Source organism: Sturnus vulgaris, chromosome 1 (genome assembly GCF_052056855.1).
Source record: "Sturnus vulgaris isolate bStuVul1 chromosome 1, bStuVul1.hap1, whole genome shotgun sequence".
Lineage (NCBI taxonomy): Eukaryota > Metazoa > Chordata > Aves > Passeriformes > Sturnidae > Sturnus > Sturnus vulgaris.
The window spans coordinates 6025265-6038714 of record NC_142243.1 but is presented as its reverse complement, the minus strand read 5'-3'; the positions used below and the strand labels follow the sequence as shown (position 1 = coordinate 6038714).

The 13450-nt window shown below is 39.1% G+C and overlaps 1 protein-coding gene across 1 annotated transcript in view; it reads left to right on the top strand.

Moving 5' to 3' along the window:
* Nucleotides 1–13450, top strand: part of XYLB (xylulokinase) — an 80225-nt gene that overhangs the window by 9187 nt on the left and 57588 nt on the right. Inside the window, exons 8-13 of the mRNA XM_014873705.2 lie at nucleotides 2851–2923; nucleotides 8241–8359; nucleotides 9485–9566; nucleotides 10565–10605; nucleotides 11016–11131; nucleotides 13092–13207. Coding sequence (XP_014729191.2) covers nucleotides 2851–2923; nucleotides 8241–8359; nucleotides 9485–9566; nucleotides 10565–10605; nucleotides 11016–11131; nucleotides 13092–13207 — 547 coding nt within the window. The remainder of the gene's footprint in view (nucleotides 1–2850; nucleotides 2924–8240; nucleotides 8360–9484; nucleotides 9567–10564; nucleotides 10606–11015; nucleotides 11132–13091; nucleotides 13208–13450) is intronic.

Here is a 13450-nt window from a genome sequence, read left to right as displayed (position 1 = left end):
ACATGGTTGAAAATATTTTAAAATTAATTTTGTCCAGATGTTTTTGCAGACCTTTCTCCTAAAGATTATTCTGATTCTTGTTTGAATTTAAGATGAAAACTGATTTTTTTTTTTTTTTTTCGGTTTCAAAATTTTGTTAAATTATTAGTAGTTAGGCAGATAAAAATCAGATATCAGTTCTGCTTTGAGTGTTGTATTTCTCAAGCTAGTGAATAGACCTTTAAGCTGAAGTTGTTGGGGGAGGAGAACCTCAGTCCATCCCACTCCTGCCAGTTTGGTGCCAGTACAGAAAGAGACATACCCAGAACCTGGAGAGGTATGGCAGGTCAGCAGGAGAGCACCTGGAGGACAAAACAGCCAATAAAGTCACTTTCATTAGCAGACCAGATTGTCTGGGCAAGCACACGTGGCATGGGGAATAAACAGGAGTTAGAGGGTTCTGATCCTTCTGGCATCATGGAGACATGAGACCCCTCCTGGAATGTTGGAATGGAAGGTCACAGGCTCTTCTCAACTGGTTAATATTCAAGGGTCACCTCCTTCAAGCTCTGAAGTGATGCATCCCAACTAAGATTAAGTCAGGCAAAATCATCAGGAGGCCTCTGTGGATGAACAAATTGCTCCTGGACAAACTCAGACACAAAAAGGAAGCCTACAGAAGGTGGAAATAAAGGCAGTAGCCTGGCAGGAATGCAGAGAGCTTGTCTGAGCAGTCAGGGATCAGGTTGGGGAAACTAAAGCCCTGATAGAATTAAATCTGGTCAGGGACATCAAGGGCAGCAAGAAAAGCATTTATAGGTATGTTGGTGATAAAAGGAAGACTTAAAAAGAAGGTTCTCCCCAAAAGAAAATGGGAGACCTGGTCACCCATGCTGTGAAGAAGGCCAGGTACTCAAGGACTTTTTTTGCCTTAGCCTGGCAAGAGTTGCAGCCACATCACCTGAGTCACAACAGGTAAAGGCAGGGACTGGGACAATGAAGGACCCCCCAGTGCAGGACAAGATGAAGTTCAAGGCCATCTAAGGAATCTGAAGCTGCCCAAGTCCATGGGACCTCATGAGATGCTTCCATGGGTCCTGAGGGAACTGGTGGGTGAAGTGGCTAATCCACTGTCCATCATATTTGAGAAGTGTGACTGACTGGAAAAGGAGAAACATAGACCTCATTTTTACAAATGGAAGTAAGGAAGACCTGGTTTTCCATTACTTCAGTTCTTGATAGCATTAATTTTCTTTAATTTACTTTTTTTTATCTCACTCCTGTATGAAACAGTTTAATTTCATGAGAAAGTGAGTTGCAAAGCTGACTCTATTTTGCTGGAGTACACTTAATTTTTTTTTTCCTTTTCTTTTGCATTCTCATTATAACCAGTAGGTATGAAATGAAACAGAACACTACAGTCTGATCATAAGCTTAAGACTAAATTTAGAGAAAGCTATATTAAGGGGGGAAGTGGGTCTCTGGAACTATGAATTGGTCAGACCAATTTCAGACTTTGAGGGCTGTTTGAACTGATGGCAACTTTTAGCAATGAAGCTTATGCAAGAGGTGTTCAAGCACAAAATATCTCTGTGCCAGAGCTGCTCTTGGGGACCCTCAAGGAGCACTTAACAGCTTGGCAGTCTCAATGACATGTGGAAGGTGGATGTTTTTGCTTCTGTAGGTCAGCTTGCTAAACTGGCTGGCTGATTCACAGTTTAACTTCATCCTTTTTTTCCTTCCATTTCAGGCAGCTAGTGCCCACTGGGGCACCGTGGAAGGTAGGCCTTTGTTATCTGAGCACAATGTGATATATTCTTGGGGAGAGATGCACGAAGAGCAAGTGCATCATTAAATTTCCTGGCTATTACAACCACCTCTTAGAGCTCTGGCTATAGGCTACCCTTGAATGCTGTGTGAAGCAGAGGTTTTGTGATCATTAATAAAAAGCCTGTCATTTCTGGCTCACTCCACCAGTAGAGGTTTGATTCTGTTTAGTTATTGGGTGATAACCGTATTTCTGAGCAAGTCACAGCACAGAATGAGGAATTTGTCTGCTTTTGTGCCAGCTTTTTGGGAACAGACAATGCTGGATCATGTAGAGAGCCTGGTGGTGGCTGGTTAACCTGGCAGGTCACACAGCAGATGTGAAGAGGAAGCAGGTTCATGCTGGATCAGTGTCTTGTGTCATCTGGGACATTTTTTGGCCAGCCCTCCAGCTGGGTTTCATGCAGCTGGAGCATGCCCTGAGGCAGAGCTGCAGGCAGTGGCTCAGTTCAAAGCTGATTATTGCAGGTTCCTGGGAGTAACTCCTGGGGAGGTCTGGGGTCTCAGCTGGAAGGAAGGCAAAGGGTCGTGCAGAGGTGCTAAAGGTGCCCACAGAGCTTTGCCAGAGCTTCTAAAAGCTTACAGACCTGGGCTGTGGGTGGGGCAGAGCACGGTTCTGAGCATTTCCCCTGTCGTCGGGACACAGGTGGTTTTGTGGTGGTTTTTTTTTCACTTGTGTGTGGGTTTGGTTTTTTCTTTTTCCCTTAGAAAGTGTTTTTCTTTGGAAATGAGATTCTGTGCTAGACTGAGGTTGTGGATCCATGCTAACACAGAGTATGCTAACATGCTAGGTGTGTTTTGCATGTTTCAGAAGGCAGAGCTATTAACAGCTTTTATCATGGGGTTACTTTTGCATTGATATGTGCTGTATTACTGAGATGGTCAGAACTGAATAATCCTTCTAGGTGTATTTTTGTGTGCTTTCTGGGCCTAACCTTAGGCATCCATTAACATTTACTTTGCTTCCAATTACTTTGCTTTGCACTTAATTTCTTTGAAGTGAATGCTGATGTGACTCATTATTTCTCACTCCTTTTTTTGCAGAGAATTTCTTTGGTCAGTAGCTTTGCAGCTTCCCTTTTCCTAGGAACTTATGCACCCATTGATTACAGTGATGGTAAGTGTGGGATTTTTTCATAGTAACAGCTTAACAGGAAATTTTCCTTCCCATCCCCTCATTACACAGATGGGTGACAAGGTCTCTGGTATTTGTTTTCAATCTTTTAGTTTTAATGACAAGTATATTAGATTTTAAACTATGTTACTCCTTTCAGTTTGTTTGCTATGTTTATCTATCCCCATCATACTGATTCCCACTTCTATCAAATCTACAGATCCACAGAAATTATTATTAAATGTAATTATAGCTTTTCTTATTATTTTGTGATGTAGAAAGAAGTGATGGACGATCAGAAAGTTGTGGAATCTTAAACTTCAGAGTTCTGATATTTTTCCTTCAAATTTGCTGGTTTAGCTCAGAAGTGCACAGGATGTGAACATGATGTATATAGTGATGATTTTTTTTTTTTCCCCTAGCAGGAGTATGGATCTACAACAGAAGTATATTTTCAAAATGAACCAGGGAAAAAAGCATAAATAAAGCAAAATGTACTAAAACCAGTTAAAAAAAATCTTCCATATCTCTCTATTCATCATAACAAATACAAAAAAGTGACAAGACTGTTTCTCTTTTCTGTGCTATCTGAGTTATCCAGCTTTTAAATGACAATTTTAAATGGCAATTACAAAGGAAAGCATTTTCCTGGGAGCTCTGTTATTTCTAAAAAGCATTTCTGATTTCTGCTCTGAAACTAAGAAGATATATTTCAGAGCTGAAAGGTTAGATAAGTAGGCTCTCTATGGAATTTTTGCATTATAGAGATGTGGTTGACACCCATGTGTTAAGACCAATTCATATTTTCTCCTTTGTTATTCCATTAAATCTTACAGGAAAAGACCAGACACCTCAATTTTAGCTAATGGACAACTTAGTTGCTATCAGAGCTTCCAGTTATACTCGAGACCTTAGGAATTACAAGGCAATCCATGCTTATTTCATAACACTTGTGACATTATTATATCTGTTTTCTGGTCCTGTCCTTTAAGCCAAGTATTTCACCCTATTTTATTTTTTTTGTGTGTTATTGGCAACAAAAACCCTTTGGAGATTTGTACTTTGCTCCTCATCAGGGCCAAATACTGAGCACTTGACCTGCTCAGCCACCTACTGTATTTCAAAGAGAGATAGTGAGATCTTTAGGTGCTTTTTCTGATAAAGAAACATCTTGATTTATTTTTCAATGAAAGTGAAGTGTTAATTTTGATTCAAATGCTTATAAGCATTAAAAATATCTCCAGGTTTTTTTTTATTTATTTTTTTTTATTTTTTGATAATATTACTTTACATTTCTTGGAAACAAGTGGAGGAAAGCCATGCTTCTCCAATTTCAGAACATGAAAAGCTGCTGGAAAACAAAATATTTTAAAGCAAATAAAATTAAAATTTCCATATTTGGAAAATTTTCTTAGAAAATGAGTCACATTTTTCAAACAGCTCCAGGAGAGCCTGTCCTGTTACACCTATGGATATTTACAGAACCTGAATAAATGTTATGTGCTCTTCAGAGCATGTAAGATTATTAAATCTTTGTGTGAAAAAAGATAAGAGAACTAAGCAGGATGTTACAATTCTCTTTACAACACAAAGGATTTTTTGGCATTGTAAGCTATATTTTGCTTCATTTATGCCTTTCTTAATATAAGGAGAGGATTCTAATTCCAGTAATAAAATATAAGTATAGTGGATGCAGTAGTTATTTGGATGCAGCCAAAAAACTTGCTTTCTTGTCATTTACAATTTCTTGCAATTCACTTGATCTTTTACTTAGCACCTGTGTATTGTAGTTTAAAATGCATCTTTCAAAATAGTATTCAGATAATAGACCTATTCTTCATTTCTGTAGGTTTAACTTCAGGTCATGTCGTCTTTAAAAGACCCTGTCAAATTGTTTAGCTCTACACAATAAGTTATCTCTCTAAATTTGCAGGTTATTGTGGGAAATGTGCTATTCAGTTTCAGGATTTTTTCCTTTTCATCTTGAAGGTCCAATCTTTTAAGGTTCAAATCACTTGTGAATGGCTGAGCACTGTGAGTGATTGATTTAAAGAAAATGAAATTACCTTCTAGTAGAATGAAGAATGATTTTTATTTATATTGTGCAGATGTTAAAAGTAAGATACATCTGGGACCTGAAGAAGTTGAACACTTGGGGCATTGTTTGTTTTAGAAGACACCTTAAAGAACAGCACTTCAGCTCTTGACCTAGAGGAGCTTTATCTTTTGAAATGCTTTTCTAAGAGCCTTAGGCAAATTGTAGCTTAGCATACTTTTTTTGTTGTTCTGTCAAAAAAGGATGTGTTGGACTGAAGCCTTTTCAAAAGGAGTGTGGTGGGCTGAATTTACTCCTCCTGTAGCTTGTGTGGGGTCAGCAGTTAAACTTCTCATGGCTTTAGCTCACTGAAAAGGCAACCAGAGAGTTGTAATGCAGAGACAGATGCACTTAACTGCTTATGAACATATGCAAATATTGATCTTTACTTTGTTGATTAATAAAACCAGTTAGTCTGCATTGTTGGGTCATTGTAATGAAAGTGTTTGTATTCTTCCCTTTCCCCCCCCCAAGCGTTCAAGCACTCACACTTTTGTATTTGTAGTAAATATTAACGAGTCCTGACTTGCTCCTGGTCATTCTGTGCCAAAAGTCAGTGATGTTTGCAGTGGAATATGGGAATCTATTAATCTGTGTTTTGACCCTTTCCTCAGTTGTTACTGTGCCATGGCCTTGGCTGTTGACCTCCACTGATGATGGTGGGTCTGCCTTTGATTTTTGTTTGTTTTGGTTTTCTCCCCTTACTGCTCAGATTATTCCTGATTTTGTATGTTAAACTTGGTGATGTAGATCATGAGCAGAGGGGCTGGAGTTAGGAACTCGGTGTGCATCACTCCTTGTAAAATCAGAGGTGCTTTCAGCTCTGTTTTTTATTTTCCACTGACTAGAGACTGCCATGCCCACAGCTGGATAGGATGAATCCAGCCCAGCAGATGAATAGTTCTTCTAAAACAGTTGTTTTGCATTTTAAATGAATTTCTGAGGTTGTGGCAAATTGCTTCCCCACTCTTTTACTCAGGGCATTTGAAAGTCTTTGTGCCACTGCATCTACCAGTCAATAAACTGAAGTGTTGTTTCTGTATAATGTAAACATTCAGTTAGAAAGATTAGAGGCTTTATGCAGGAAAGATTGAAGGCTGCCCTAATTTCTTGTAAAATTGCATTGGAGGGTTCTAGTGAAGTGTTTCTCTAGGCTTGTGGGGTGTGGACAAAGAAGGATTAAAAACAAAACCAGAAAAAACAGCTAACCTGTCTGTAGAAAATTCCTATTTATTTACAGATTCTGTTCCTCACCACTTTAGTTTAGCGAGGAAGTTCTTGGCCTTTTAAATCATGGACTTTTCCAGGAAAGTTGATAGATTAGTGTATTTCCTTGTAGAAAGCATGGAACACGTGGCTGCTCACACCCTCTACCTCTGAAAAGTGCAGGTGGTGACTCTGGGCTGAGTTTACCTTGTCAGGACACAGTTTACCCTGGGGAGGAGGGGATGGCTGGGTTTGAGTGATTTCTCCTAGGGAACTGAGACTGGAGTAAATCGTGCCATCTTTCCTCTTCTAGGTCTGTAGTAGTGATTTTGATGGCAGAAAAGGAATCTTTGCCAGTGGGAGGGTTGTTGCACTTTGTGCTCTGTCAGATTCCTGCTGTTTCATAACAGGCCAAATATTTCAAATCTGTTTAATTTGCCTGAAATGAGATTGATTTGGATAAAATTATTTCTTTGTTATTAAGTACAAAATTATTTTTATTACTAAGTTACAACTATTTTTTTTTGTTAAGTATAATCCAAATATCCTGCTGTTTGGCTTGGGTTATTCCAGTGTCTCAGCTCAAGTGTGCAGCACTTTCTGTTTGCAACACCATGTGGAGCACTAGGTCCAGACCATGCTGGTGGTGCTTAGGATTGTACTGATAAAGAGAAAGTTTGTTGAAAAATGCTATTAAACCCATTTTTAAGCCTGTATGAAAAAGTCTGCTGGGAGTTATTGGGTTGGGCTCATTTGTGCTTGTGTAACCAGCAGCACAGTGTGTGTGGAGTGTGTTGAAGGCTCTTTCTCAGAGTAGAAGCACTGCTGGAGCCTTGTGATGTGCTGTCTGAGATGGGGCTTCAATCCTTTTCTTCCTCTGCATCCCAGCACTGCAAGCAAAGTCTTATTCCATAGGTACTGCATGTGGCATCAACCTCACCATTTTTACGATTTAAAAAGCTTAAAAATGTACTGAACAGAAATCACAGGTTTTTCACTGTGCTCATCTGAGGATGTGGCTGTGTTTCTGAGAGAAATAAGTTGTGGGCCAAATAGTCTTTGAAATGAAATTGATATTAATCTAGAATAAGACTACTATGTCCCTGAGCAGCACTAACCAGAAATACATACAGATTTTCAAGTCTAATGAAATGTTCAATTAAAGGCATCTTAGAATCATAAGCCAGGGGTGTGGAGTGCTCAGTATGTTATACGGAGTTGGCCACTAACCAACTTCAATTAACTTTTCAACCAACTTCAATTAGCTTTTAAACCAGCAATAAAACAGTCAGAAAAGAGCAGTGAGAAACCAAAACAGACCTGCAAAGGACTTTCTCAGATCTAGTGAGGAAACAGGTAACCAAATCAGTTATTTACGTTTTTTGCATCCTGTCAATCACTTCACAGAATCTGGGTTTATGAGGTTTGCACAAGTGCAGGTGTTGCAGATTTCAGTTGGGCTGCTCACCATTCCTGAAAGTCATGGTTTTGATTTTCAAAACTGGATACCCAATTATCGTCAGGATTCGAGGATTTGTTTGAAAAATTGAAAAGGGAAACATTGATATGAAGGTAGATTAGTCAGTGTGGATTTAGATGCTTATGGAATACTCTGCTCAAAGGTAGGAGTAATGTAAAGCCATTCCACCAAGAGGGGAATTTCTTCACTTTTAGGTCTCTGCTGAGTATGACACATCTTCAAGGGACATTGCTCCATCACTTTTAGTTACGTGTGTAAAGTCCTTGTCTAAGGTGGAAGATTTGGGGGGGAGTTGATGGGAAGGCATTGATATTCTTGTCTTACTCATAATTTGTGAATGACTGAATTACCTAGAGTGTTGTACATCAGAGAAGCATTTTCTGCTACTTTTGCAGGTGAAAGCTCTCCAGAGGCTAAGTTATCAGTGTCCTTTCTTCTTGGAAGAGCTGAAACTGTTCTCTTTAAATGTAAACATAAATCTGTAAATATTCTGGTCTTTGCTTAATCCTATGCACTTCCTCTTTTGATCTGTCTTGTAGGTTCTGGAATGAACTTGCTGCAGATTTGGGAAAAGGCATGGTCAAAGTCCTGCCTTGATGCTTGTGCCCCTGGATTAGAGGAGAGGCTAGGATGTCCTGTACCATCCCACTCAGTCCTGGTATGTGCCTGGCCAGGAGAGTTGTAAGCAACAGCTGGGGCTTTGCTGGGGGTTCTGCTGATGGCATTTGGGGTGTATTTGTGTGTGCAACGCTGCTGGTTTGATATTTCCAGCTGTGTTGTGAAGGTGTTTTTCAAAGAAAATACAGATATCTTTGGAAACTGGCACCCATCATAGCTTTGCTCTCCTTGGAGTCTTGCATGCCCTGGGTTGTGTGAGAGGCTTTTTAGTAGATGCTCTGATGATAAGAGTTTTTTGGGGTCCTCTCCCATGTCCCAGAGCAGCTGGTCACTGCAGAGCTGTGCACGGGTGTTTATTGCTGCAGAAACAGAACCCAGCATTTGCATTTCTCAACAGAGATCTTGTTTTAAGCTGTTTGTGTAGTTAATGAGGTAATCTTTGTGAATAATTTGGGATATTTAAAGCTCCTCAGTTCATGTAGCATAATGGTGAAATCAAATCAAGCCTTACATCCCTGAGTAAATGACTTTAGTCTTACTATCCAGCACAAAACCAGCTATTCTTTAGCTGTGCACATGTGAGGCAGTGGAGATACCCATCACCCGAGCCCTCTGAAATCTCTGCTCATCTGTAATGGAGAGGAACATGTAAAAAAATCCTTATAGATGTCCTGGTGTTTATGGTAGTTTTCTTCTGGTTTTTTTTTTTCTCTATGGCTTAAAAGAATATGGCTCTTGACCTCTAAAATAATAGGGGGTCATATTCCAGTGTTTGGTGCTGTGATGTATATTAATGTTGTGTTTTCTCTTATGTTTGCATTGAATTTTTAATTTCTGGCTATTAATATTCATGTTTATGTGCAAAACAGATAGATGTGTTTGTTACTTGATGTGAATAACTGAAGAAAGACCCAAAGCTAAAATGCTGCTATTTACTAGCCTGTTTTCAAATCTAATCTGAGGGTATTCCTGTGAGGTTCTCAACAACTACAATGAAAAAAGTGCATTAAAAATTTTTTTAAATATTCATTTATACCTTAAATATTCAAAAATGATTCTTGTAGCTGCTCTAGGGTTTTTCAGTTCTATGTTACAATACATTGTCATATATTGCAAGATTACATTCCATTTTTTTGAGCTTTTTTCCCTCTCTTTCTTTCCTTAGGGGCCCATTTCTCCATATTATACTCAGCGTTATGGGTTTAGCCCAGACTGTAAAGTAGTAGCATTTACAGGAGACAATCCAGGTAAGATGATTACCTGTGCAAGATTCAGTGGATATGATTATGTATGTACTGAATTTCTAAATCTATCTTACTGACTCTCTGATGCTGCCTATAAAATGAAAGAATATTGGCCTTCAATTATCAGGCATTAATTCCTCTTTCCAACACCCTTCCATCACCAATTCTTCTGAGATAGAGATATCTTGGGTAGGCTGTGTATGAAAAATTTATTCTCTTTTGCCAAGTGAATACATTTTCTCCTTGATAATTTCAGTTTTTGTTTGTCTGCCTATGAGAAACTATCCCTGCTATGAACTACTAACATTTTTTTCTTAGAAAATATGTATTTAAAAGATGCTCCTGTATATTTTCAAGCAAAAAGATGAAGATGGACCTTGTTGGCTTTCTCTAAGCATTAGAGCTGTCCTTTTGTCAGACTGATAGATCTCAGCACAAGGGAAGGTGTTAATTTATGGTCAGTTTTTTGAACCCTGGAGACTGTTTCAGTGTAAAGCAAATGTTTGTGTTTCTCAAGACTGTGGAAATAAAATACTTTCCATATTGTAGTAGCTTATGCAGGTTTGAATCATGATAGAAGCTTCAGCATGATATATACATTCTTATTCTGGGAGTTGGGTAAATTCTGCATTTTCCAAAAGTCCAATTTTTTCTTCTAAAGGCCCAAATTCAATGTAGTCCAATAAATGTGATTTATCTGATGGAAGTGTTTTAAAATGTGTTGTTAATCAAGGATCCTGTATATAAAACCTGAATACATAAGTCATTAGAAAAATCATGCTATTCTGTAGTGTATTGTCTTAAGCATTTTGATTTCATTAAGAGTCACCCAAAAACTTTGCCCATTTTTTATGGTGTATAGCCCAAGGCCATCAGGAGCATATTTGCCATTTACATTGTACTTTTGAGATGGGGTTTACAATGTCCTATGATGTCTCAGACAACAGGCTGTAATTGAGTCACAGAGCCACCTTTGTACCTGGTATTCTTTTTGCTTTCAGCATCACTGGCAGGGATGAGACTTCAAGAAGGAGACATTGCAGTAAGTCAAAACACTCTCCTGAAAACTGTCCACGTCCTTGGGTGCTTGAAATATTTGAAATGTAAATAACTGCAGGTTGCCAGTTAAATATACCTGCTAGTGTTGATTTGCTGCTTATTGGATTTATGTTTGTTCTATTTCTATCAATCTGTAAGCTGCCTGAAAGATTTTAAGTAAACTCTTGTGACTATTTTTAACTAATACTCCAAACATTAAAACCTAAGTCTCCATCTAGTATGCATTTCACTGGCATGACAGCCTAAGTCAGAGTTAGCTTCAACACGAATCCAATTGACTTAATGTGTAATTTAAAAACAATTAGTGGTAATAACAAATGGTTTTAATTTAATTTCTGTATTGCTTTCCATGCACATTGTGATAAGACTTCAATTACTTTTTTCCCTCTCCAGATTAGCCTTGGCACAAGTGACACATTGTTCCTGTGGATCCAAGAGCCAACTCCTGCCTTAGAAGGTCATATCCTCTGCAATCCTGTTGATTCTCAAACATATATGGCACTGTTATGGTAATATCATTTATTTTTTTACATCTGGGATCGATAACATATATTTCTTTCTCTGTGTTAGTGCTTTTTATTTCTTTTGTGAAATGATAATGAATAGAACATTCAGCATTCTCTACGGTATATGGCAATCTACTGCTGAAACATTTCCATCAACGTTATAGCATTCCTATTGTTTAATTTGAGGAACTGAAACTGCAGAGTTGTGGAGGATAAATTCTCATGGCAATAAAAGCTGAAATTATTTCAGCGTACGGAGAGAGTTCACTGTGCATCTCAGGTAATGCATTTAATGTACAGGAATAACAAATCTGCTGAGCTAGAATGTGAAATGTGTGAAGCCTGACCAGGCTGGGTAACTTCTGTGCTCCTCTAGTGGCCCAGCGAGGTCATAATGGAGTAGGTGAAGATTCCCTTTAGGGAGGAGCATCTTCAGTGCTGTTCAGGGATGTATTAGGGCTGTGCTTGAGGAAAATACTGAGATATCAAGAAACCCAGCTGAGATGATCATCCTTATGGTAGCTTTTGGCTGCTGTGATTTGGGAGCTGTCTGGCTCCTTGCCAGCCAAGTAGGTGGAAAGGTGTTCTGGAGCTGTGTTTGCCCTCACTGAACCACTGTACTCTGGATTAAAACTTCCAATCCAGGTCCTAGTGTTTTGGCAAATATTTGCAAGTAATATGCAGATAAATTTTGTGTTGAAATCCCCTGGATTGTAGATGGTTGCAACTGAGAACTTCAGCAAAGCTCAAGTCTGCCCTGGAGCCTGTAGGGTTGAATCCCACTTGTACAGTAATAGATGACAGTGGGAACAATGTTCACTAAGTTAAGTTCAAAAACATGATGTCAATTACAAGTTACTGAGTTTTGTTTTGTGATTTCCCAGCAGGTTTGGTTTTGTTTTGTGTGGTTTTTTTTGTTTGTTTGCTTTTAATTTACATTTGAGTTTTTCTTCTACCCAATGTTTTCTTTATTTTGCTGTGTAAAAGAGCTGTATCAACAACCTGTTCATAATAGGAAAGCAGATACTGAGGCATTTTTCTGAATAAATGTTACACTGCTGTTCTTTCACTGCAGTTTAACATGTGGTTTGGTGGTGGCCTTGGCAGTGCTGAGTTAATCCTTCCTGTTCCTCCTGTGTAGTCATTTCTGAGCTGACACTGCCCCTTTGGCATCAAGGCCTCTTTATTTCTAGAATATTAGAGTTAATAGGGGACTGTCAGTAGAAAAAGAATGCCTGAGCAACCAGACAGGGTATTTGTATAGAAAACTCTAATAACTTCAGCTGGTGCTACTGAGCAAGTTCAATGATTTCCTTGCCCTTATTCCTGATATTTCTGTGCCTCTCCTGCTGAGTTGCTCTGATAACTCTGTGCTGGAGAGTTCTCAAGCTGCTTTCCCCTGGATACAAGTCCAGTGATGCAGTATTTTGCAGGAATGTGATATACAGAAAGGTGACAGCATGAAGTGTGCAAAGACCATAAAAAAAAAAGAGATGCATACTTTACTGCATGGTTTGTTTCCTTTGCCAGATGCTGGCACAGAGCTAGACCTCATCATAAGTCTTGTTGGACCCGAGCTGGTTCCATACAGGTACCACGTTCCTGAAATCATAAATACAAGGTGGAGACACTCCTGCTGCTCCTTGCAGTCATCTCAGAGTGAGTGGTGGCAGGACACTTCTCTGAGATGTCTCAGCTGTTCAGAGCTAGCCTGGATCTAACCCCACTCACTGAGGGATGTACACCCCCAGCTCTGCACTGTTCCCCAGCACCTCCTGTAAAAGTTGTTTTATCTTGTTCTTCCTTCTCTATCTCTTTCCATAATGAAGTGATTACATCTTTTACCTTTCCCAGCTTTATTCAGCTGAGAAACTAAACAACATCAAGTAAAGGAACAAAATGCTTTAAAAAATCTGGAGCTAAACGTTTTAGAAAATGCATATGGTGTGTTTGTGTGTTTCAGTTTTAAGAATGGGTCTCTGATGAGAGAGAAGATCAGAGATGACTGTGCCTCAGGCTCCTGGGATGAATTCTCCAAAGCCCTATCCTCAACTGTTGCTGGAAACAGTGGAAACTTGGGTATGAACCTTAGCAGGGCTGGGACTTTGAGGTTTTGCTTAGACACACACTGCAGTGGATGTTGTACCTGCTTTTTCCTTGGGTCATCATAAAGGTCAAGAATTAAGTTAACTAGAGCAAGAGAAATTCCTGATGTGTACTTGGAAATGCTCTGTTGACAGTCTAAGTGTCATCACACTGTTTCACTTCAATGTTCACTGACTAAGAAAATTGTATTTATGGATCTCCTTTGGTTGTTGGAAG